Genomic DNA, 27,125 nt, shown 5'->3' on the forward strand with positions numbered 1-27,125 from the left:
ATACCCAATCATGTGCAAGGAAAATAAAATGCATTTTTGCTTGCACATAATTTTATGATGCAAGTCAGCAGGCCTTCATCTCATTTACAAAGCTCTGGGGAAAATTTCCTTGCTAAGTGCAACTTCCCTGGCAAAGTAAACCGTCTATTTGCCTTTAGTTAATCAACCATATAGTATATTATTTTGAGTGATTTTTAAGCCCCTTTCACATAGGGGGGACTCCATCCCGATCAGCAAGGAATCTGCCACTGATCCCCTGCTGATCAGAGCAGAGCAGGCGGATGACAGGTCTGTGTCTGCTCAGTTTATGCAGAGCAAAGCCCGCTGCTCTTTATAGCCAGCCGGGTGAAAACAGACTCCGCTGTCTGTATACAACTGACTACCTCCGATCCACCTACACAGAGGAGGACAAGATCCCCTTACGTTTGTTTTTAGCAGATTGGATCGAAGGTAGGCGATTGGTAACAAACACAATGCTGTTTACACATTCTGGTCCATGGGGTGAATGGATAGTCTGATCAGGTCCGCCTGAAAAACTGAGAGGCAGACCTAATTGGCACGGTTGTGTGAAAGGGGCTTAATTGTGAATCCTCGTGCACTACACACTAATATGCTTAAAAGAGAAGCACAGCTTTTCAAAAAAACAAATCTACATACTCACGCAGGTGTATGTAGCATCAGTCCTATGCTGCATCTGTCCCCCGCCACCTCCAAGACCAAGAACCAAGCAATCAAAGATGACTGGTTCTCAGTCTTCAGTGAGCAGAATGCCAGTGACTGTCAGTCTCTCTGCTCTTCCCCTTCAGCACTCACTGGAACATCAGGCTATACAGGGAGAGGAAGTGGCTGCCTCAGGCTCTCAACAGTGAGCTGAGAGGCTGAGACAGCTGCCGGTCAAGGATCTGGGGGAATCCCAACATTAAAGTTGGATCTCTTCAGAGCCTGGACTGGCTGAGTGATGTCAGCTGACAGCACACTTTAGTCCACTTAATTTGGGTCACAGGAGTGCAGAACTAAGTGCACTCCTGTGACCAACTGGAGAAGTAGGGCCAAAAGAGCTTTGGCCTGCTTCTGCTTTAAACTAGCCAGTATACAATAAAAGTGACCAAGAGAAAACATGGTCAAGCTTTAACCCCCCCCCAACACTGCAAGGGTTAAATGCTCTTTAACTCCAAGGCATAAGGAATGGAGTATAATGCTAACTTTACTCCTTGCTCCAGCGCTCTCCTCATCTCCACTGTTTTCATTTTTTTTCCTTTTAATTCCCTGTTTGAGTTTCAAGTAATTGCACACCGTTTGAGTGAAACCACATCTATGCCACTATTTTTTGTTAACTAAAGACTGTCTTATGTTATGCTTCTATTTCCGCTCTTGTCATTTCAGGTTTTAACCACGGCAGTTATGACCGATTTACCTGTAATCTCTACTATCCTTTCACGACTGTTTGAAAGCTCTCAGTAAGTGACCTGCAGTGTCAGGGACAGTCACCAATACAATTTGTTTACTTTTGTTCCTCACAACTGAAAAAAAAAAAAAAAAAAGTTTTGGCTACATTTGAACCATAAATACAAGATTTATAGTTAATAGCTTAAAGTGGAACTTTAGTCAGAAATTTAGGTCCTGCTAAATCACTTCAGGCTGGCCCCTTTTGTAGGTATAGCTATGTATAACATTTTATCTGAGTGCCTATACTTATGCTTAAAATCCAATAATACTCTGTTTTACCCTGCTCTGCACATGCTCAGTTGCTTTCCATTTTTAGGCACTGCTGAGTTTGTAGAAGCCGATCTGCTGATGGCCTTAAAGTGGAATTAAACTCTTATATCCTTTTCAGCCAAGGAAGATGCTTCTGTTTGATCTGCAACTGCCATGGTTCTGCACATGTGATCAGTTATGACACCAGCCATATGATGGTTTGACAGTTTGGTTGAGGACAAATGTGACATTTAGCAATCCTGGCATTCCAGAAATGTAACTGTTAAAGTGATGAGTTTAGTTCTGCTTTATGATTAAGGGCATTTTCACACTGAGGCATTGGGGGCGTTGGCGGTAAAGCGCTACTATTTTTAGTGGTGCTTTCCCGCTGTTTTTGCCGAGCTTTTAAGCTGCTAACAGGGCACATTTAACCCCCGCTAGCAGCTGATGAAGGGATAGCGCCACTGCCGAAGCACTTGACAGGTGGCGCTGCCCATTGGCAGGGGGGCTCTAGGAGCAGTGTATACACCGCTCCTAAAGCGCCACAAAGATGCTGCTTGCAGGACTTTTTTTTAACATCCCGCAAGTGCACCGCTCCAGTGTGAAATCACTTGGGCTTTCACACTGGAGTGACAGGAGAAGTGCTTTGCAGGTGCTATTTTTAGCACTAAAATGCCTGCAAAGCGCCTCAGTGTGAAAGTAGTCTTACTGCTGTTCAGGGGCTGTGAGCTTCAGTAAAATGGCAACCTCTGGCAAGAATAAACAGAAGCAATGCTGAAGGCAATTTAAAGCACACACTAATTTTGGTAGCATAATTATTAATGTGGAATGTATGTTCCTCGCTAAAGAGCATTATTTTTTTTTTATCAAGTTGTTATGGGTAAAGTTCTGCTTTAAATATAAATGATTGAATGTAAATGATTTTATTTAACTGGCCTTGTATATTTCATCTAGATACCTAGATGATGTATCTCTACACCATATGATTAATGCCCTGTGCTCATTGTCTCTGGAGGCTATGGATATGGCATACGGAAATAGCAAGGTGAGACTTAAGACTATATTTACTGCTTTATTGTCTTTACTGGGCTTGCTGAAGTATAAACATTGTGAACAATTCATGGACCTTTCATAAGGTTAATATGCATTCTTCTCAATAATTTCTGTGAAAAAAAAATAACTAAGACATTATGTTGTAGGAACAAATTCAATCATTTTATTTAATACGGTATGTCTTCATACAATAAAAGGTGTCACAACTTTCAATACAAAATCAAAAAACATGGGGTTTATGCCTGACTTTAGGGTAGTGGGTGAAGCCATGCAATTAGCTTTTTTTTTTTATAATCCTTTAAGTACATTTAGCTGCTGGTGTACAACACAGGTACAGCCTACATTTACAGTCTTTTATTTTTTCTTACATACAGCTGTTTCAGAAATGTTCTAATTAACCACATCCGCCCCCTCCCCCCGACCTATAGCAAAATGACGGTCAGATAGTGGCTTGCTCATTCTGACTGGACGTCATATGATGTCCAACAGAACAAGCCGCTTGCGCGTGCCCCCCCCCCCCCCCCCCCCCGGGTAGTACGGCTGCTCCGACACTGCATCTCCGATCACAAGTCTATGACGTAGGCTCTTTACCATGTGATCAGCTGTGTCGATTATTGGCATTCCTCTATGCACTGCTGACAGGGTGGGAGTAGAGGAGAGACGATAAGCAGCTCTCCTGACGTGGGGTCTGCACTGATAATCAGTGCAGTGATTATCAGTGCAGCCTCTTCAGCGATGCCCAACTGTAATGCCAATCAGTGCTGCATATCAGTGCCGCCCATCAGTGCTACATATTCCTGCCGCCACATCAGTGCCCCGTCAGTGAAGGAGAAAACTTACTTATTTACAAAATTTTATAACAGAAACAAAGAAATAAATTTTTTTAGGGCTGCGGAAATTAACAATTTCTCGATTTAATCTTTTTTTTTTTTTTTTGATCGATCAAAATTCTTTTGATTGGTACTCACCTCTCCGCTGGCTTCCGGGTCTTCAGGGAGTTCCATCGGAGGTCCGGTGATGTCACGGACATTGACATCAACGGACTGCTCCCCCCTTCCCCAAGTGTCTCCGTCTGCTAACAAAGGGAATGGGGGAGGAGTCCGGTGACGTCACTGGACAGCCTGGACAGTGATGGTAAATATGGATGTGGTTAACTTGGATCATTCAGTGAGCTAAGTGTAGGCAATTTTTTTGATAACCTCCGTTTTTAACATTGTTGTCCTTAGAGGCTGATAAGCTGTGATATTTTTGCTGTGTGGATCGGCTTCTGCTGTTGCCATGGTGGCGGCGCTTGCTTTTGTTTGACGTGTGATGTCCTAGCCATGCCCTGCTATGCCCCGCATTGGTGCTATTTAAATAGACTGTACAGTGATGCCTACTTGCCTACTATAAAGTGGCTGTCAGTCAATATACTAGATACGTTTTATAATTAAAGTTAAACTAACTTTCTAAGTTTAAAAAAAATAAAATTACTGCTACCTACGTCAGTGCTACAGTTTGAATTTAAAACTGGATTGTGGAAACTAACTAGCGTCGGGTGATTGTATATAGTGTATACAGGGCCGCTGATAAGCCAGTACAGCCAGCCCTGTTGTACCGGGCCTGGCCAGCAGGGGGGGGGGGCTGTGCAGCTTCAAAGACAGTTCAGTGGAGAAAACCCAAAAAACGCTTTCTAATTTACACCCCCAGGGGGCCCGTGGCTCCCTGCGCTCATTGTACACTACACACTGGATCTTTCCATTACAAAATTCTGGAAACAGAATCCAGGAATCTGTGTCTCCCAGGACCTCAGCTGAGCTCTGTAATCCAGTCCAGAGCTTCTAGATTGCCTTCTCCACAGAACCAAGACCACACCCCTCCGCTGCTCTCATTGGTTGGAGGAGAGAAGTCTAAGGATTAGCAGCCCGGGACAGGAGCTTCTTGGGTAAGAGACACGCTGCTGTGCAGGAGAGTTCTCTCATGTGGGCACAGATAAAAACAGGCCCACTGACACTGCATCTGGCCTGCCAGCACAGACACAACATGAACAGTCAGAAATGTTTTGCAATGTAAACGATCCTAACACCTCCTGAGAGGCCCCCTCCTCCACCAACCTGAGATGGGGACTGATGTTGAGAGGTGCTCTGATGTGATATAGGGGGCTCTGCTATGATGGAGGGGGCTCTGCTGTGATGGAGGGGGCTCTGCTGTGATGGAGGGGGCTCTGCTGTGATGGAGGGGACTCTGCTGTGATGGAGGGGGCTCTGCTGTGATGGAGGGGGCTCTGATGTGAAATGGGGGACTCTGTCCGTGGTTCTACTGACCTACCCCCCGCATCTTCTGCCAATTATTCTGACTTTGCTGCATATTTTAATATAATGCACATAAATAAAAAAAGATTGTAAGTTTACAAAGTAAGACATGGGCACCTCTTGGCATCATTAACCCCTTCCCACCTATATCAGCCCTTTCGCTGGATGTATAGGTGGGGTTGAGGTTGGGGCAGAAGGGGGCCCCATCAGGTAGGCTGTACGGGGCCCCATGGTTTCTATCAGCAGCCCTGAGTGTATACCACATTTACCACTGACTAACGCAGAGTTGCAATGCAAGGAGATCAGCTAAAAGTAGTTGGATCTGTATGTGCGTTAACCCCGTTACTTTATCGAGATGGAGCCCAGAGACAATACTGGTGACTTGCTTTTTTTCAGCACAGCTTTCACAGTTCAGGTTATTTTTCTGCTCATAGCCTGCTTATGAAAACTGATCTTGATATTTGACAGTGGTCACTGAAGCTTGTTAAACAATGCCAATCTTATTCTTATATTCTAATCTTATGCATCTTATTAAACAATGCCAGTTAAGCCAGACTTTACTGGTACCGTAGTATCATTATATGTGATTTACTTTATTGTAATTGTGTTAAGCTGGAATGATTAAAATTTTGTCTTCTTAACCTTTTTGCATACTTCCCTGTTCTGATATTAATTTTCAGCTGATATCAGTGCTTGTTCCAAAAATTACTGGCAATGATCCCATAAGCAAGCTGGGCATGGCAACGGTCCTATTCCTTGTCAGTAAGAGTTCGTATGCACATTGGCTACAGCTTGCTTGAAATACAGTATGTACAGATAAACAGGAAAAAAAAATTGTGGATTTACTATCCCTGCTGTGTAAGCTGCAACATTTTATTCTTTTTATTAAACTTCACTCTTTGGAATCATTTTACTGCTTGAAGATTATTGTCGTTGCAAGAAAACTGAGGAGCAGGCTTCATATAATCGCTGCTTGTGTTCAAAGCTTTAGTTTGTGTTGTCATATGCTGTAATTTAATAAGTATTGATATCAAAGCTGTTAACTGAGTTTCTGTTCTCGGCACATAACAACTAATAACCTTTTATCTTGAAATGTATTTGATCTAAAAGTTTTATGATATTTTGAAGACGTACTATGACTGATGTGAGTTCTGATAACACAAGGATTATGTACTGAATATTAAACTATTAAGTACATGAGTCTTGTAATCATAAAAATCACTGAATGCCATGCACTTTTACTATGCTTTAATATACAACTAACAAAGACCCTTCACAGATTGTGCTATGAAGATATTTGCCATTGATTGAGATTTCATTCCAAAACGACATTTTGCATTTTTTCAGAATTGCTCAAGTTTTCTCTTACATCAAGTTTTTTTAGAATTAGAATTTTTTTTTTATTGTCCCTTTAAAGCAGAGTTCCACCCCACCACCACCAAAAAATTAATTTAGCAGCTAAACATACTTTTAACATTTAGGACACTTTCCTGACTTTGTCTGTAGAGGAAACCGTCAGTGAAGCCTTGCGGCTTCACAGCCAGTTTCCTATTGCGCATGCGCAAGGCACGCTGCATTTTCTGAATGGCCCGGTGGCAGTGGAAGGAGAAGGGGGGGCCGAACTGAGTGATCTCTCCAGGGGGAACTGGGGACAGGTACCTGTCAAAAACAGGTGTCGAATGTGGCACCATGGGGGGTGGGTGGTGAAGTAAAATAAAGAGAAACTTCCACTTTTAGATGGAGCTCCACTTTAATAGCCAGTCAGATTCAGACTTGCATTTAGGCCTAAAGCTATTCAAAGGTGCAACATCTCTGAAGCACAGGCAGCTTTTGGTGCCTGAAATTGGTTGTTAATGTTTAAATTGGCCCCTTTGTCCCTGTGAAGTGTAAGCATTGGGACTAGGGCCAACACCATCATTTAGCTCTCAAATGTCAGAAGTTTGAACAGTAGAGACTCTATCATTAGACAGGTAAATGATGAGAATGAAGCTCGGCATTAGAAGGATTGGGGCTGAATCTAGACTTTCGCAAAAATCGAGGCACCATATATAGCTGACTCAGATTACTGTACTGCATGAATTCCAAAAACCGATATGACTGATGACTGTCTTATTATTTTTTTACAGGATTTATATAGCGCCAACAGTTTATGCAAGGGTTTACAGCATGAGGGCAGACAGTACAGTTACAATACAATTTAATACAGGAGGAATCAGAGGACTGTGCTCATTAGAGCTTACAATCTAGGAGGTAGGGTCTAGTGATGCAAAAGGTAATAGCTATGGGGGATGAGCTGATGGAGAGAATAAAAGTACAATTGTTAGGTGGGGGCAGAATAGGCTTCTCTGAATAGAAGGGTTTTCAGGGATCATTTAACAGTGGACAGAGTAGGAAATAGTCAGACAGATTTGGGGTAAGGAGTTTCATAGGATGGGAGAGGCTCAGGAAGAGTCTGGAGATGAGCATGAGAGGAGGTGACTAGGTTAGTGATGTAGCTGGGGGAAAGTTGCGGATGGCTTTGCAAGTTTGTTGTTCGTTTTTTTAACTTAATTTTTTGGGTGAGCGGAAGCCAATGGAGGTATTGACGGGGAGGAGTAGCAGACACTGAATGGTTGGTAAGGTGGAAGAGCCTTGCAGCAGCATTTATGATGGACTGAAGGGGCGGTGGGTAACCTATGTAGAGGTAATTAAATATGAAGTACTTGTGTGCTGCTTTGGACCTCGCAACCTACCAAAACTGATGTACACAATAAATACCAAAGAATAATAAATCACCCCAAAAATAGACATGAAAAAGCTGCAACCATTAGCAAGTGACCTCGACACTCTAACACAAATAATAATAATAATAATAAAAATGGTGTGCTAATTCAAGAAGCTATGCAGCAAAAATAGACAAATATGCATGAACAGCTATCTCCAATTAAAAAATAAAATAAAAAATGAAGTAGTATGCGATAATATTTAAAACTGTGGTGAAGTGCGCTAATTCAAGAAGCTGTGCAAGAAAAATAGACAGAAATGCATGAATGTCTATCCATAATAAAAAAAAAAAAAAAAAAAAAACACAAAACCAAATAATATGCCAAACAGTGATAAAGTGCACTAATTAAAGAAGCTAAACAGCAAAACTAGACAAATACGCAAATAACTAACCCTAATTTAAAAAACATATGCACAGTTATATGCGAAAGAGTGACAAAGTGCTTGAATCAAAAGCAGATATTCATCTGATTTTACATTAAAAAAATTGTCCCAAATAATAAAGTGCTTGTGCCTCAAAAAGTGATGACATGAAAATCACGTGCTCAAAAAACAGTTCTTGAAAGTTGTGAACACAATTGCTCCCACCATCCAGTTATCTGCCAGGGGTGTGCCCTAGTAGCTCACCTTAAACAAAGACCACAACAGGTCTAGTGGCGCTTTGGTATACATATCCTTAGCAGCAGTTCCTCTCTCCTCTCCTGCATCGAAATCCATAGCTGGTCTGACAAGGCTTCAATTTATGGATCCTTTATGGAAAACCAGATTCCACTCTACTCTCCTTATAGCATAAGCCCAAGGATAAATGTCCGCTATACTGTATTGGATCTCCTCCTCTGCTCCATTCACAAGCCATACAAGACAAATAAGAACTTCATAGTGTATTTCACAAAAGAAATGGTTATATTCAAACATAATACCTTACATCTAGGTTAAAAGCAAGCAGTATCGATAAAATCCTCACTTCCTGGTCTCGGCCATGAACGGAAGTGATGTCATCAGCCCCTCCTGTGTGTTACATCACTGGTCACATGCATATTTGTCTATTTTTGCTGCATAGCTTCTTGAATTAGCGCACCATTTTTATTACTATGTAAAGGTAAGCCATCGAGGAGGGAGTTGCAGTAGCTGAGAGATAAACCAGGGAGTGAATTAGCTTAGTAGTGTCATTGGTTAGGAAGGGGTGTATTTTAGAGATGTTGAGGTGGCAATATTTGGATGGTGATTGGATGTGAGGCCGAAAGTATAGTTCAGAGTCCAGGATTACACCTAGTTCCTTGGCATGCGGGGTTGGGTTGATAGTTGTGCCATGGATCTTGACAGAGAAATCAGGGGAAGAGTCACGTGGGGGAGAAAATATTATGAGCTTGGTTTTGGATAGATTGAGTAAGAGGAGGTGGTGTGGCATCCAGGCTGATATGTCTGTTAGTAAATTACTGATAAGTGAGGAGACTGATGCCATGTACGCACGACTTGACTTTCCGACAGACTAGGTCCGATGGGATCAGTCCATCGGACAATCTGATTGTGTGTGGGCTAGTCTGACCGCTTTTTATATAAAAAAAAAATCTGACGGACCTAGAAATAGAACATTTTTCAAATCTATCTGATGGACTAAATATCGGGAAAACCATTTGTCTGTGTGCTAGTCCGACGGACCAAATACGACGCAATGGCAGCTATTGGCTACTGGCTATTGAACTTCCTTGTTTAGTTCCGTTTATGCCATCATGTTCAAAATGAACGGACTTTCGAACAGACTTAGTCCGGTCATGTGCGGCTAAGTCCGCTCGTTCAGAAAGTCTGTCGGGAAGACCGTCGGACCTAGTCCGTCAAAGTCTGGTTGTGTGTACACAGCATTAGTCATACAATAAAACTTGTGACACCAGTGACTGGTGACTGTCTTAAATGAGAGCTTATAAATCTGTTAGATATCATATTCACTTGACAATAGTCACACTATTGTGTCAATAGTGCCTAATTTTTTTTTACAATAAGGCCATTGAAATTCTTGCTGTATTTTTTTTTTTTTTATGATTGTAAGGATCTTAGCAATGATGGCCGAGACAAAGGGTGGGCAAGAGGGGCGGCTGCCTGGGCCTAATGGTTTACTGTAGAGATGGGGGTTCCTTCCTTCTGTTACAAGGCTAACAGGAGTAATGAAAGCGGCAGTAATTTTGGCAAGTGAGTGACTGCTGGGCGTAGGATCGCCTAAGCGGTGCACATCAGGAGTGGGCACCGTTTGTCATTTTTGCCCTGGGTGCTGTATGACCTTGTCCTGGCTCTGTTAGCAATTGCTGCAGAGTGCACAGAAAGTTTTCCCTTCAGCACTTAGGATATAAGAGACCTCATGTGTAATTGCTTTCACTGTATGTCTTGTCAATAACAGAGACAGAGAGTCGGGCCCACCCTCTTTTAATTTATATTGCATTTATTGGCTTATTTAGCTGAGCTGTTGTAAAGCAATGATGAGTTGAAGTAGGTCAAATGAACTAGATTTTATTGTACTGTAATTAGATCAGTAAGAAATACATTCTGATTAGGCTCAATGTGCTTTTAATCTTCTCAGTATCAGAGCAGAATGGCCCTTCTCAGCCCTGGGGTTCCTCCAGAGGTTGCTTGGGGTTCCTAGAGCAATGAACAATGTTTGGCCACAATGATCTTATTACAGTGCCTTGAAAAAGTATTCACCCCCTTGGCATTGTTTGTGTTTTGTTACCTCACAACCTGGAATTAACATGGATTGTTTGAGGATTTGCATAATTTAATTTACAGAATATGCCCACAACTTTTAAAGATGTGTGTTTTTTTTTTTTTCTTTTTATTGTGAAGCAAACAACAAATAGGACAAAATAACAGAAAAAGACAATGTACATAAATATTCAGCCCCCTAAAGTCAATACTTTGTAGAGCCACCTTTTGCGGCTATCACAACTGCAAGTCCCTTTGGGTAAATCTCCTTGAGCTTGCCACACCTTACCACTGGGATTTTTTCCACCTTTTCCTCCTTGCAAAGCTGCTCCAGCTCCTTCAAGTTGCGCTTGTGAACAGCAAACTTTAAGTCTGACCTCAAGTGTTGCTTTAGCAGTGTGTTTGAGGTCCTTGTCCTGCTGTAAGGTGAACCTCCGTCCAAGCCTCAAATCCCTCACAGAGTGGTACAGGTTTTGCTCAAGAATATCCCTGTATTGAGCACCATACACCTTACCCTCAATTCTGACCAGTTTCCCAGTCCTGACTGCTGAAAAACCTCCCCACATCATGATGCTGCCACCACCATGTTTCACTGTGGGGATGGTGTGCTTTGGGTGATGTGATGTGTTGGGTTTGCGCTCAACATGGCGTTTACTTTGGTGGCCAAAAAGTTTAAATTTTAGTCTCATCGGACCAGTGCACCTGCCTCCGTACATTTTGGGAGTCTCCCACATGCCTTTTCGCAAACTCAAAAGGTGCCATTTTGTTTTTTGCTGAAAGTAATGTCATTCTTCTGGCCACTCTGCCATAAAGCCCAATTCTATTGAGTGTACGGTCTATTGTTGTCCTATATACAGATACTCCAGTCTCTACTGTGGAACTCTGCAGCTCCTCCAGGGTTACCTTAGGTCTCTGTGCTGCCTCTCTGAATAATGCCCTCCTTGCCTGGTCTGTGAGTTTTGGTGTTCGGCTGTCTCTTGGCAGGTTTGCTGCCATGCTATGTTCTTTCCATTTGGTTATGATAGATTTGATGGTGCTCCTAGGGATCATCAAAGATTTGGATATTTTTTTTATAACCTAACTCTAACTTGTACTTCTCAACAACAAGTCCCTTACTTGTTTGGAGAGTTTCTTGGTCTTCATGGCAGTGGTTGGTTAGTGGTGCCTCCTCTGGGGCCTTTCAAAATGATGTGTGTGTATATGTAATGACAGATCATGTGACACTTAGATTTCACACAGGTGGATATCATTTCACTACTTATGTGACTTCTGAAGGTAATTGGTTGCACCAGAGATTTTTATGGGCTTCATAACAAAGGGGGGTTAATACATACGCTCATGCCAATTATCATTTTTTTTGTTTCTGAAAAATAGTTATATATATATATATATATATATATATATATATATATATATATATATATATATATATATATATATATATATATATATATATATATATATATATTATTATTTTATTTTTTTTTTTTTTTTTTTTTTTTCTAATTTTTACTTCACCAACTTAGACTATTGTGTTCTGATCCATCACATACAATTCAGATTAAAACAAAACATTGAACTAAGGCTGTAATAGTAACAAATAGTAACAAAATAGGTAAAAAGCCAAGGGGGGTGAATATTTTTGCAAGACACTGTAGGCATCTGTAAGGGGGGCATTCTCCCTACTAACAAATGTTAAGCTGGGTACACATGGGCTAAATCATTGGAAAATGGTTGGTTAAGCAGGAACCAGCTGACTTTCAGCCCATGTGTACAGCTCTTCACCTGACAGAAGCTGGTCTCATGACCGGCTTCTGTTAAATGAGCATGCTGGAAAACCATCACCGTACTAAAATTGGATGTGTTAGTAGTACGGCGATCTGTAGGGTTTTTTTTTTTTTTTCAGCTTGAACTGTTTTTTTTTTTTTGTGTGTATACCCCTTATAAGTGGCATTCTTCCCACAAACTCCCTGTATACTAGGGCTCTTCACTGAAGTGAAAAAGGGTCACCTTTTCACTGAACTCACCTAAATGTGAGAGAGCACTACATTTTTTACAGTCTGCATTTCTTTTGTGGACGCTATTATTATTTGCTTAATTTCATTAGTAATACTGAAGGAATATTGTTATACAATATATAGAAGCCCTGGGTGTCAAATCTGCAAGTATACCCAGTCCCTCATTCTTTTATTTATTCTTGTATCTACAATTTACTGTTCACACCGATTTCTCGCGAGCTACAGATATAACTATTACCGGGTTCTAAATCAAGATCTAAATGTTATTTATTGGTTCCTTTGTGTTAAGAAATTTGAGAAAGGCTTGACTAGAATCATTTCATAAGCTGGATGTTTGATTGTAGGAACCATCCCTCTTTGCTGTAGCCAAGTTGCTGGAGACAGGATTAGTGAACATGCACAGGATCGAAATTCTATGGAGGCCTTTAACGGGACATTTAATAGAGGTAAACAATGATACTTTCTTTTAACATGTAGATTGTCTCTTTAATAATGCTGGTCTGTTTATTACATTTTTAGCTTTCAGAACACCTTTCAACAAATGGTCATAGATGAAAACATTGTACATTAATATGATAGGTCGTAAACCTGGAATTGATTATGCATTTTGATCTGTCAATAAAAAAAATCACTCTTCATAATTAATTGAGCATGTTCCAACATTATAAATTATTATTACATTCTAAAATACATAAAAAAGTGTATGTTTGTACTATAAAAACAGAATTATTTCATTAATTTACTTCATTTAATAAATACCAAAGAAAAAGACCACCTGGTCTTTGGTTTATCAGATGCACTGAGGGTATTCATGGTATTGTACTGCCAAGAGTCCTGCATTGGTGGTATCGACACTCAATCAAAAAAGTACTGCCTGGGGTGCTTCACATGGGTATAGATATTTAGAACAAGATGTAGTAGGCACTCTCAGAATTTGCAAAAGAGACCTTAAAGGGGAGTTCCAGGCTTTTTATGTTTATTAAAAGTCACCAGCTACAAAAAGTGTAGCTACTGACTTTTAGTAAACGGACAGTTTCCTGTTCCATGGTCTAGCGATGCGGCCGAACAGAGCGTCGCTCCTCTTCCCCCTCCTCTCTCCGCAGGCGCCTCCATTGCCACGCTGGGCACCTGGCCGTGACAGCTTTCGGCTTCACGGCCAGTCACGCACAGTGCATGCGCGAGTAGCGCTGTGCTCCCAGAGTGGACAGGCGATCTCCTGGGACCTGTCACGTGTCCCAGAAGATCGCCTAGAGTGAGGGGCCGCCTAAGGCAAAAGCAGGAGTCGCCTTGGCGTTCCCTGGGAGGAAGGGGGACGTGGGACAGGAAATCCCACTCAGCACAAGTCTGTTAGCAGGTTACAGCCAATAATTTTGGCTGTATACTTGCTGATCAGCTGTAGCCAATCACAGCACAGACCTCTGTGTGTTTGTGAACTGAACACACAGAATCTGGCCGATTTTCTTCCTCGCTGAGCTTTTTTCGTTCAAGGAGAGAAGCCAGCCAGATTCTGTGTGAGTACAAGCAGCACATATACACTTGTTAGGCACGTTTAACCCCTTGATTTCCATGTCATCCAGCCAGTGGCATTAGTACATTGTCAGTGTACTGTATTAGTGCCACTAGCGACATCGGTGTCAGTTAGTGCCAGATTTCCTGCCACAGTCACACTTAGCCCCTGTACACACGGTCGGAGATTTCCACAACCAAATCCGTCGGATTTTGCCCGTCGGATTTTGCGCGTCGGATCTTGTCCGAAACTGTTGCATACACACGGTCGGACTAAGTTGTCGAAAAATCCTATCTTTCAGAACGTGACGTAATTTCGTTACGATGGGACTACATTCAGGCTAGTAGCCAATAGCTTTGATGTAGGAATTTGATCTGAGCATGCCTGGCACTTGGTCCGATCAAAATTCTCTACACATGATCGGAGTATGTCCGATCGGCCCAGTTGGTCGGGAAATATTTCCAACATGTTGGAAAATTGGGTCCGACGGATATTCCGACGGAATCAGTCCGATGCATACCACACACAGTCAGATTATCCGACGACACGGTCCGATAGGACACATTCTGACGCATTCTCCGACCGTGTGTACAAGGGCTAAGGCTGCATTCTCCCCTGAGTGTATCTATTTACTGGCTTTTTTTTAAACTTGTTTGCAACTTTTTACAAGCTTTTTCAAAGTTTATTACAAGCGTTTTACAGCTTCAGGCATTTTTGTTTAGCCAATAGAAGCACTAGGAGGAGGAGAGGGAGAGAAAATTAGGGGAGGAGAGCTGCTATTTGAGCAGAAAATGCTTGTTAAACACACAAGTAAGGCATTTCCATTTAAGTCCTTGGGGCCAAAAATGATTGTAATCTGCCAAAAAGAAGCTCATGTCCTTTTTTGAGCTTCAGACGTTTTGCTTCAGGCGACAGAATGCTCAGATGTGAAAGTGGGCTATTGAATTGAATGGGATTTGGCTTGTTGAGCATTTTTGGAGCTACATGCTTGAAGCAGAAAATCGCTTGGGTGTGAACAGGGCCTAAGTCGCTGATCACCACCATTACTAGTATAGTGGCTGGACAGATCAGTATCTTGATCACGATCACAACTATACTAGTGTCCCAAGTAGTATAGTGTCCCTAAAAATGCAGTGTTAGATGTGGGATTTTTTTGTTATCGAAGACATGCAGCAGAATACATATTAGCCTAAATCTATGGATAAATTGGATTTTATTGGATATGGTTTATAAGAGAAAGTGGAAAATATAGATTTTTTTTTTTCAAAATGTTTCAATCTTTTCTTTTTTTATATATAATAAAAAATAGATAAAAAAACAGTGGTGATCAAATACCACCAAACAAAGCTCTATTTGTTTGAAAAAAAATGGTAGAAATTGCATTTGGTTATAGTGTTGCATGACTGAGCAATTGCCAGTTAAAGTAGCACAGTGTTGAATATCAAAAAATGCCCTGGTCACCAAGGGGGTAAAACCTTCCAGGGGTCAAGTGGTTAAGTTGTTTAAGAAAAAAATCATAAGCAGACAAAAGCATAAATTAAAAATATGTTTCTTGCCTTAAAATGAACGTAAGCAGACACCACATACATTTACATCAGTTCATGTCTGCGAAAATAGAAAAGGATGAAAACCTTTTCCATTTTTCTTCCAAGGAAATAAACAGACTTGTATGTAAATGGATGTACGTCAGTTTACATGTGTATGCTCATAGACATACATTGTGGTTCAGCCTGGATCCACCTGAAGAACTCGCTGATCCCGACTGAACACCCGTGTGAAAGGGCCCTACGTAGTGCAGCAAAGATAAGCATGGCAACCTTTGGGAATGCTTTGAAAGCAAGTCAGTAATGCCAGCTCACTTTTTTAGTCGAGAGACTTCTTTTAGTAGATATTGACCACCTGACCTACAGAAGATTTACCCTCTTTATGACCAGGCCATTTTTTGCAATATGGCACTGCGTATCGCAAAAAAAAAAGTCATTGGACGCTGTACCCAAATAAAATTTATGTAATTTTTTTCCCACAAATAGTTCTCTTTTGGTGGTATTTAATCACCACTGCATTTTTCATTTTTTGCGCTGTAAACAAAAAATATACCGACAATTTTGGAAAAAGAAAACAATATTTTTTACTTTCTGCTATAAAATATATCCAATCAAAGAAATGTAAAAAATCTAATTTCTTCATAAATTTAGGCCAATATGTATTCTGCTACATATTTTTGGTATATTGATTGGTTTGCGCAAAAGTTATCATGTCTACAAACTATGGTATATATACTGGAATTGTTTTTTTTCTATACTAGTAATGGTGGCGATCAGCTGGACTGTGATATTGCGGCAGACAGTGGGACACTAAATGATACTTTGTGGCAACCAGTGATACTAATACAGTGATCATTGCTAAAAATATGCGCTGTCACTGTACTAATGACGCTGAGAAGGAGTTAAACATCTAGGGCGATCAAAGAGTTAAGTGTGTGCCTAGCCGGTATTTTTGTGTACTGCGTGTGCCACTTTTAATAAAGGAAGTGATGGATTTTATTCTCTGCTTTACGGGGAAAGAAAATCCATTACTTCCCCCCTATCAGAACAGAGCTTTCTGTGTCTCTGCCTGGCGATCGGCAGGTGCCGGTGGACATCCTTTGACCGGCAACTGCAGATCGGTTTCTTCTGTGAGTAATCACAGCAGAAGCGGCCTGCTGTTGGTGCACCCGTGCCCCCTTGGCAGAAGTGCAGATTCATGTATGTATGTATGTATGTATGTATGTATGTATGTATGTATGTATGTGTGTGTGTGTGTGTGTGTGTGTGTGTGTATATATATATATATATATATATATACCCTGTAGCAGTATATCTGCTATGGTGCGGTCCAGTAGTGGTTAATGTAATAAATGTAATACAGTTTTTAGCTTAAATGTCTGCTTGTTTCTCAGACCACAATGAATGTGCTAGCAGTTAGAATTGTACATTATGCCTTCATTATGTTTCTTGTGATCTGTATTCATGGGCTGTCTTATCTTTTTCCTGTGCTTGCTTTTACCCTGATCAGAAGGTACGTTTCCATGGCATGCTTCACATATACAGCATCTTTGACTTAAATTTATTCACTCTATAAATCTGACATAAACTAGTGTTGCATGATGGGTTTATTTAAAAAAATATTATGATGACCTTGGACGTTTCATTGCTATTGACTGTGACCTTTCTTGATAAGTTAACCTTATATGTGTGCTAATCTAATAAATCATATCCAGTATAAAAAAAATTTGGAGGGTTATGCAGAGGCTGCAGTGATTGGATATGATTGCAGTACAAGATGCATTCAGACAGCATTTTCTATACTTTTATTAAAGTGGAAGTAAACTCCCCTATCATTTTCAGCCAAGGAATTTGTCATCTTTGCTGTTTAATCTTCAACTGCTATGGTGCTGCACATGTGATTCGTTATGACACCAGCCATTGGATGGTTTAATAATTTGGCTGAGAGCACAGCCAAAGTGCAGTTAGCATTCCCGACATGCCTTTTTTTTTAACTGTTTAAATCGATGGGTTTACTTCCACTTTAACACATATATGGTAAGCTTCAAGGACCACTAAACCTGAAAAATCTTGTGAGTGAGCTAATTAATTTTACAATTGGGTATGTTATCCAGTTGTACAGGAGGAAGATACTGGATTAGGTATTTAAGATACTTGGCTGCGTGGACATTTTGTTTTCGTTGTAGATGATACTTTTGGCTAAAAGTGGCACCAGAATGACACGCAAAGGTTAAAATATTTCCTCCCAGCTACTATATTGAATTGTCATTTTTAATGCCCACTGTTCTGATAATTTGCTGACATATATACATATTTACCTATAAATGAAAGTGGAGCTACACTTCATCTGAACCCACAAACCAAAAATTATATTTATCAGATTTTTAATATTCAAAGTAAACTCCCCCATCCTCTGTGCTTTATTTTGTTGAGAAATTACTTTGAAAAACACCCCCTAGCAATGCATTTCTGGCTGTGGCCAGATGATTCATGTAGCATTTACTTCCTGGAATCCAGCTGCCCTTAGCTCAAGTCAAAGAGTGTATAGTGGGGCGGCACAGTGGTGTAGTGGTTAGCACTCTCACCTAGCAGTAAAAAGCGTCGCTGGTTCGAATCCCAACCACGACACTACCTGCCTGGAGTTTGCATGTTCTCCCTGTGCCTGCATGGGTTTCCTCCGGGTACTCCGGTTTCCTCCCAGACTCCAAAGACATGCAGGTAGGTTAATTGGCTTCTGTCTAAAATTGGCCTTAGTATATGAATTGGGGACCTTAGATTGTGAGCTCCTTGAGGGTAGGGACCAATGTGAGTGTGCAATGTACAGGGATAGGGGTAGACACTCACTCAGGTTGAACTGGATGGACTGGTGTCTTTATTCAACCTTACTAACTATGAAACTATGAAACTATACTTAGCTGAGAAAAGCCCTCTATCCCTACTAAAGACTTCTGCAATGTATGACATCATTTGTCAATGCATGGAAACTAGGAAGTAACTGAAGACATGTAAAAAAAAGTAATAAAAGCAGATATGATACAATTTCCTATCCATTTATAGTGCCTTGAAAAAGTATTCATACCCCTTGAAATGTTCCACATTTTGTCATGTTACAACCAAAAACGTATATGTATTTTACTGGAAGTTTATGTGGCAAATCAACACAGTCGCACATAATTGTGAAGTGGAAGGAAAATGATAAACGGTTTTCAATTTTTTTTCAAATAAATATGTGGAAAGTGTGGTGTGCATTTGTATTCAGCCCCCCAGAGTCAATACTTTGTAAAACCACCTTTCGCTCCCCTACTTCTTGTGACTTCCGGGTCAAGCTCTCAGTGTCCCCCTGCTCACTTTGCTGAGAAAGGATGTTTTGCAATGTGATCGGCATTGCAAAACATTTAGTGGAGTACATGGGAGACATGCAGGGTCCCTGCATATCTCAATAAAGAGAAACTATCACCTTAAAATCATCACATAGGTGACTGTTTGTCTCCTATGTGATGAAAAAATAAAGTTACACCCAAGCACATAAAATCCCCCCCCCCCCAAAAAAAATTGAGGACACACACACAACACACACACACACACACACACACACACACACACACACACACACACACACACACACACACACACACACACACACACACACACACACACACACACACACATGTGTCGGAGGACATACGCGTGAAACCGTTGATTGTGATACACATGTAACAATACCCTCTCGTATGCCGGAGTGAGAGCAATAATTCTAACACCAGACCTCCTCCTTAACACTAAACTGATACCAATAGGGGGCTTTTGAAGCGTTGCCTATAGAAAATATAGGGTCCTGAAGTTTGTCACCAATTCACAGGCGCACATAAATTTAAGCTTTGGCATGTTGGGTATCTATTTACTCAATGCAACCTCATCTTTTATATTTACCAAAATGTGTGTAATTTATTGTGTTTGTCCTAAAAGTCATCTTAGTGTGTTTTTTACTGAAATGTTGTGTTTCATAAAAAATTGCAACTACCACTATTTTATTTTCTATGATGTCTGCTTTCAGAAAATATGTAATATTTGTGGGTTTTCTGTAATCTTCAGGCCTAAAATTATTTTTTAAACGTGTGCTAAAAAACACAAAAACGGCTCTGGCAACGAAAAGATTAAAGGAGTTGTAAATGTAAAAAAAAATTCACCTTAATGCATCCAATGACGCGGTGCATCGGGGGACAGGGCCAAATGATACAGTGAGCAGCTATGGCCGCCGGCTGCATCACGGGAGCGCACCCGCAAGCACTTCTCACCATGCAAGGGAGCTCACATGAACGTGAGAAGTCTTTGCGGGGGGGAGCGCAGACAGCCGCCGAGGGACCCCAGAAGAGCAGGTTCGGAGCCACTCGAGCTACACAGTGGAGGTAAGTATAACATGTTTGTTATTTTAAAAAAAAATACCTTTACAACCCCTTTAATACATTACTGCTTTAATTTGTGCCTTTTATATCTGCATAGAGTTCAGCTGTGTTACTGTTTTATGGAAATGCTGTGACAAGGCTTGCTTCATTAGCTTTTGGTTTGTGGGAGAATATAAGAAATTATCAGAAATGGACCAAAATAAAACACACTTCTATTCTTTTGTTGGTTTATAGGTTTGCCAGCATCCGAACTCCAGGATGAGAGAGTGGGGAGCTGAAGCATTGACATCACTAATCAAATCAGGCCTGGCTTTTAAACACGAGCCAGAACTCTCTCAAAACCAGGTACCACATTACACCTTCATGTGCTTGTTTCAATTGCAGATTTTGGCCAGAACCTTTCAAGCTGTTGGCAGATGGACTTTCCCGGATAATCTCTGTTTGAAATTTGGCAGGAAAGCCTTTAACTATGCTCAGCGTTGTTTCTGAGGATTACGTTTGACAGTCTGTAAAAAGCTGTAAAATGTTTTCTTAAACATATTTTATGGCAAGTTTGATGCTAAATAGGCCTCCTTTGTCAAGTCTCTCTAATAAAGTAAAACCCATTTCTTGAGACCCCTTTTACACTGCGGTGGTGTAGGTGTTAGCGGTAAAGTGGCGCTAGTTTTATTGGCGCTTTACCGGTGTTATAGTGGCGCTTTTCGGCTGCTAGCAGGACACTTTTAACCCCTGCTAGCAGCCAAAGAAAGGGTTAATAGCGCCCGTGTTGCGGCCTATTGAAATGAATGGGCAGCGCTGCCAAAGCACCTGCAAAGCGCTTCAGCAGCGCTGCCCATTCATTTCAATAGGCAGAGCGTTTTGGGAGCAGTGTATACAGCACTCCTGCACCACCCCAAAGATGCCGCTTGCAGGACTTTTTTCCCATTTTGTAAGCGCACAGCCCCCGTGTGAAAGCACTCTGGCTTTCACACTGGGGTGGCTTGAGGGCGCTTTTCAGGTGCCTTACAGGCACTATTGTTAGAGCTAAAACGCCTGAAAAATGTTTCTATAACCTCTAACATTAGAACTATTTAAATCTCTAAATATAAAGGCTGCCATATACTGGACGAATTTCAGCCGATTTCTGCAGCATTGTCATAGGTGCCCCTGCCAGTTCCACCCAGCTGAGCAAAAGTAAGTTGTTCGCTCAACTTTTGTTGGAGGAGCCAGGTCGAAAATTGTCAGCCAAACAGATGCCAGTGCTGTTCAAGTATTCGGACAGCCATGGGTGATGGCTGTCAGAATACAATATATTTATTACAGGTAGTTGTATAGCGCCGTCAGTTTACGCAGCTCTTCACATGTATATTGTACATTCACATCAGTCCCTGCCCTCAAGGAGCTTACAATCTAAGGTCCCTAACTCACATTCATACATACACATACTAGGGCCAATTTGGACACGACCCAATTATCCTACCAGCATATCTTCGGAGTGTGAGAGGACACCTGAATACCCGGAGAAAACCCATGCAGGCATAGGGAGAACATGCAAACTCCATGGTTGGGATTTGAACCAGCTAACCACTTAGCCACTGTGCTCCCCAAATGTGTCCATCCACTCTGGATGAAGAAATGTATGGGCTGCGTGAGCATTTGACCAGCTTCACTCACTGAATATGGAAGAGCTGCTAATAAGCACATTAGCCGATCTCCTAAAAAACACAACTAGAATTACCTTATATTTGTGCCAGTGCTGCAGTATTGTGACATTATGATGGACAGTGAGCACCAAACTAAATCGGAGATACAATAGGAGGCGTAGCCAGTGGCGGAGCTACCGCCATAGCGTCCCACGCGCGGGCTATGGGGCCCGCAGCCGAGTGGGGTCCGTGGGGAGGATGAGGAAATGCATACTGCAGGGGGCGAGCACGGTCCCCCAGCCAAGGGAAGTGAGGAGAGGAAGAGGCAAGCTGTCTACGAGCAGAGAGTGAGATGGTCCACTGTAATAGCTTTCATTCTAATTTTCTGTGTTCCTGGGGCTCACCCTCACATAGCCCCACCTCTTGGGCCGGCGCCTTTGATAGACAGAACACCTGTCCAATGCGGGACATGTGACGTCATCAAAGGCATCAGGCCAAGAGAGGGGGCTATGTGATGATGAGCCCTGAGAACACAGGAAAATCAAATGAAATCTATTACAGCTCTCTGCTCTTACAGACAACTTGCCTCTTCCTCTCCTCACTTCCCCTGGCTGGGGGACCATGCGGGCGGTGCTCGCCCCCCCACTCTGAGGCATTCCTCATCCTCCCCAATAGTTCCGCCACTGGCTCGCCTCTTCCTCTGCACAGGGGAGGCTGCATTGTGCACGGATCACGCTGCATTGGGCACAAATGAGACAGTATAGGGCACAGGTGAGGCAGTATAGGGCACAGGTGAGGCTGTATTGGGCACAGGCAGGCCACATTGGGCACAGGCAGGCCACATTGGGCACTGGTCATGCTGCACTGGGCACAGGCAGGTCATGCTGCACTGGGCACAGGCAGGTCATGCTGCACTGGGCACAGGCAGGTCATGCTGCACTGGGCACAGGCAGGTCATGCTGCACTGGGCACAGGCAGGTCATGCTGCATTGGGCACAGGGGAGGCTGCATTGGGCACAGGTGAGGCAGTATTGGGCACGGGCAGGCCATGCTGCATTGGGAATAGGCAGGCCACATTGGGAACTGGTCACGCTGCATTGGGCACAGGTGAGGATGATTGATGCGCTAACACCGGGTGTTTGGAGTATCTTTGTTGATTGTTAAACTTTCTGAAATACATATATTGCTATTGTGGTGTAGGATCTGGGCTTGTTGTCCCTCCATCCCTTCTCTCTCCTTCCCTCCCTATCTTTCTTTCTTTTGGGGGGGGGGGGGGGGAGAGATACAACATTTTTCTATGGGGCCCTGTGATTTCTAGTTACGCCCCTGGGTGTAGCAGATAGCAGACAACACTGTCAGTTATATCGGAGAAGCCATGAGCACAGCATCTAGATTTGTCATTTCATAATAATATAACTAGTGCACTCATAAGTTTCTTTTACATGTTTTGTCTGGATTGTGCATCTGCCTTCAGTGTATTTGTTTTCTTTCTACGTAACATCCTCAGCTCAAGTACCCTGATGTTTTCTTTTACATGTTATCTGCATTTTTGAGTATTGTGCAAGTGTCTTCACTGTTTTGGTTTTCTTTTTATGTAGCATCCTTGTCTCAAATAGCTCTAATCTTTTATGGTCAATCTGGACTGTTTAATTCCGATACAATAAATCACAGATGTTACTGTTGTCGATCTTAAAGCAGTGTTAAACCCAAAAGCAAACATTTAATTTTTTGCAGCTTATCAATTCTTAAATGTGATGGCTGTTTTCTTTTTTAGACTTTTTTGCTTCTCTTTTTATCTGGTGATCTGGAAAATAAGTCTGCTGCTTTTCACAAGTGAAAGCGCTCCAGCAGATTGCATCAGTTTACATGGAGGAGACAAACCACTTATCACTGACAGGGGTGATTAAAATGATCAGCTTTTATTTAGTCATTCAAAACCTTTATGCCAAAAGGGAAAAAAACGGTTTGCTGTAACTGATTATAAGGTGTGAGCTGGAGTTTGGCTTCAGGTGGTACATCTAAATCGAATACATTTAACAATACCATCCCATCCAGACTAATAATGCTACTGTCTTCTGACCAGAGTTGTGTGTCAGTAATACAGGAGGGGTGTTATTGGTTCTCTTTATGAAGCTGTGAATGCAAGCTTGTGCACAGAAAAGGTAGACAAAAAATTTGGAGTAAGTCCAATTTTAAAAAGGCTATAGCATGACATAAATGTAGATTCAAGTGGTTGTTAAGTCTCATTTAAAAAAAATAACTAACATGTTATACTTACCTTATCTGTGCTGTTGGTTTTGCACAGAGGTTCTCAGTCCCTCCTCCTTGCTCCTGGCCCCTCCCACCTGTCAAACCCCCGCCCCACAGCAAGCAGCTATGGGGGCACCCGAGCCAAGTCACATCTCCGTGTGTCCATTCGGACACGGAGCCCCGTCCCGGCCCCATCACCTCTCTCTTCTGATTGGCTAACTGACTTTGACAGCCACGGAATCCACTGCTGGACATCGCCGGAGAGAGATGGGGCTCAGGTAAGTAATTAGGGGGTTGCTGGGGAAGCTGCTACACACAGAAGGTTTTTTTATCTTAAAGCGTTTGTTAAAGCGGTAGTAAACCCGCACATTTTTTTTTTTTTAAACCTGCAAAGCAAAAGGCATAATGAGCTAGTATGCACCGCATACTAGCTCATTAGGAAATACTTACCTTAGAACGAGGCCCCGACATCTGGCCCGATCCACGCCGAGGGAGCTGACATGCTCCCTCGGCGTTTCTTCCGGGTATCGCGGCTCCGGCGCTGTGAGTGGCCGGAGCCGCGATATTGTCACTCCCGCGCATGCGCGCGGGAGATTTCAGTCCGGCCGCTCGGCTGCTGCCGGATTTTGATGGCGAGAAACCCCTTGTGCGCATGCGCCGCTGCAGTCAGCGGCGCATACCGAGGGGAATATCTCCTAAACCGTACAGGTTTAGGAGATATTTTTTTTACCTACAGGTAAGCCTTATTATAGGCTTTCCTGTAGGTAAAAGTTAAAAATGTGGGTATACAACCACTTTAAGCCAAAAAAAATATTTGCATTCTGGTCCCTTAAAGAAGATTACACTGCACAGCGCTTGTGCTGCCCCCCCCCCCCTCTAAACTGTAAAAAAAAAAAAACCCTGAACATTGCACTTCCTGTATCCCCTCTCTAAATAGACCACAATAACCAGGGTAGCTCCGCCCTGATCACCATGATCTAAGTGCGTTCCTCCATCATACGCTGTCCCCTCTGCTCTCCTCTCTTCCCCCCTCACCCCCCTCCTTCCTCCATCATCTGCCTCTGTGTCTCTCTGGCTCATAGCACTCATAGCACACACTGTCATTCGTTGAAAATGAGCAGTGTAAATACCTAATTTCAGCTATCTTCAGGCCGGTCACATGACTCGCGGCAGCTTTGCAGCTCCCATGGATGGCTTCTGTGGAGTAGACGAGCAGCCACGTGGTCTCCCCGGCTGACATCTAATAGGAGGGCTGGCATAGTTTTTCATATATATATATATATATATATATATATATATATATATATATATATATATATATATATATATATATATATATATATATATATATATATATGTGTGTATATATGGGTTAATAAACCCTTTAATGCATAGCATGCATTAACTTGTTCCCCATCGACTCACATCTATATACAGGGGCAGAATGGCTTCCCTGTGCGGAACTCTGTACAGGTACAGGGTTCCTTTAAGAGCCACCAGAGGGCGCGCGCCCCGCCGGAGGGGAGCGTGTGCCCGCTGCATGGCGGGGGACCCGATGTGCATGGTCGGCAGTCGCGTTCGACAGCACGGGGATTTGTTTGTGTGAAGGCACAAATCCCTGTGCTGTCAGAGGAGAGGAGACATGTCGTTTGTTTCTACTATGTAGGAACAGCGATATGTCTCCTCTTCTACTCAGTCCTATCCCCTCACAGTTAGAACACATCTAGGGAACACAGATTTAACCCCTTGATCACCCCTTTAACCCCTTCCCTACCAGTGTCATTTACACAGTAATCAGTGCATTTTTATAGCACTGATCGCTGTATAAATGTCAATGGTCCCAAAAATGTGTCAAAAGTGTCCAATCTGTCAGTCGCAATACTGCTAAAAATGGCAGATCACCGCCAATGCTAGTAAAAAAAAATAATAATAATAATAAAAATGCCATAAATCTTTCCCATAGTTTGTAGACGCTATAACTTTTGCGCAAACCAATCAATATACGCTTATTGCATTATTTTTTTATTTATTTTTTTACCAAAAATATGTAGAAGAATATATATTGGCCTAAACTGATGAAGAAATTTGTTTTTTAACCACTTCAGCCCTGGAAGAATTTACCCCCTTCCTGACCAGAGCCCTTTTTGCGATTCAGCACTGCGCTGCTTTAACTGACAATTGCGCGGTCGTGCGACGTGGCTCCCAAACAAAATTGACGTCCTTTTCTTCCCACAAATAGAGATTTCTTTTGGTGGTATTTAATCACCTCTGCATTTTTAATTTTTTGTGCTATAAACAAAAAAAATAGCGGCAATTTTGAAAAAAACACATCATTTTTTTTACTTTTTGCTATAATAAATATCCCCCAAAAAATATAAAAAAAACATTTTTTTCCTCAGTTTAGGCTGATACGTATTGTTCTACACATTTTTGGTAAAAAAAATCGCAATAAGCATTTGGTTTGCGCAAAAGTTATAGCGGCTACAAAATAGGGGATCGTTTTATGGCATTTTTATTGCTATTTTTTATTTTTTACTAGTAATGGTGGCGATCAGCGATTTTTATCATGACTGTGACATTATGGCAGACACATCGCTCAATTTTGACACATTTTTGGGACCATTGGAATTGATACAGCGATCAATACTAAAAAATTGCATTGATTACTGTTGGCGCTGTAGGAGTTAAAGTGGATGTAAACCCGTTTTTTTTGTCTGGCACAATATATAGAATATGGTATTTCAGATCAGCTGTGCCCAGTCTTGCCACAAAGAGTTAATCCAGCTCTGAGCAATCCTCATCTTTTTTCAGTGAAATAAAACGTCCGTTCTTCCGTCTTTGTCCGTTCTTCCCCCTTGCTGTGATTGACAGGTGATTTACATCTGTTTATCATGATTTATCTCGTGCATTAGCCTAAGACATGCGTTATTTTTTAATGCCCACCCCCACTCCTTTCTTCAGCAGCTCTGCAAGGATTGGCTGTTCCACACCTCAGCATGATTTGGCATGCTGAAGTCATGTGGGGACTTTTCTGGGTTTTGACTGGATGTTGGTGATCATAGCAGAAGTTCAGTGTAAGAAATACACAGGAGTAAATGCATGTTGATAAAGGGAGTGTAGAGGTGGGCGGGGAGTCTACTGACATCACGACTCCACCCACTGAGCCCTGCAAATCAGACCCACCCACAAAATCTGCAGTTTTTCAGGTCTCATAGCAGACAGAGGGGAGACATTTGACAGATAAGTATACATGCAGGAGGCATGTATATCCTTCTAGATAACCAATAT

General features: G+C 42.0%; 1 protein-coding gene across 3 annotated transcripts in view; it reads left to right on the plus strand.

The window, feature by feature from the left end:
- MON2 (MON2 regulator of endosome-to-Golgi trafficking) overlaps nt 1–27,125 on the plus strand; it is a 208,906-nt gene that overhangs the window by 84,097 nt on the left and 97,684 nt on the right. For all 3 annotated transcript variants that reach the window (XM_077471965.1, XM_077471966.1, XM_077471967.1), the window contains exons 18-21: nt 1,384–1,457; nt 2,650–2,740; nt 12,856–12,957; nt 20,200–20,310. In XM_077471965.1, the coding sequence (XP_077328091.1) occupies nt 1,384–1,457; nt 2,650–2,740; nt 12,856–12,957; nt 20,200–20,310 (378 nt within the window). The remainder of the gene's footprint in view (nt 1–1,383; nt 1,458–2,649; nt 2,741–12,855; nt 12,958–20,199; nt 20,311–27,125) is intronic.

The sequence above is a fragment of the Lithobates pipiens genome, unplaced genomic scaffold (genome assembly GCF_037356315.1).
Source record: "Lithobates pipiens isolate NorthernLeopardFrog02 unplaced genomic scaffold, aLitPip1_a1.2 Scaffold_8, whole genome shotgun sequence".
In the NCBI taxonomy this organism is placed as follows: domain Eukaryota; kingdom Metazoa; phylum Chordata; class Amphibia; order Anura; family Ranidae; genus Lithobates; species Lithobates pipiens.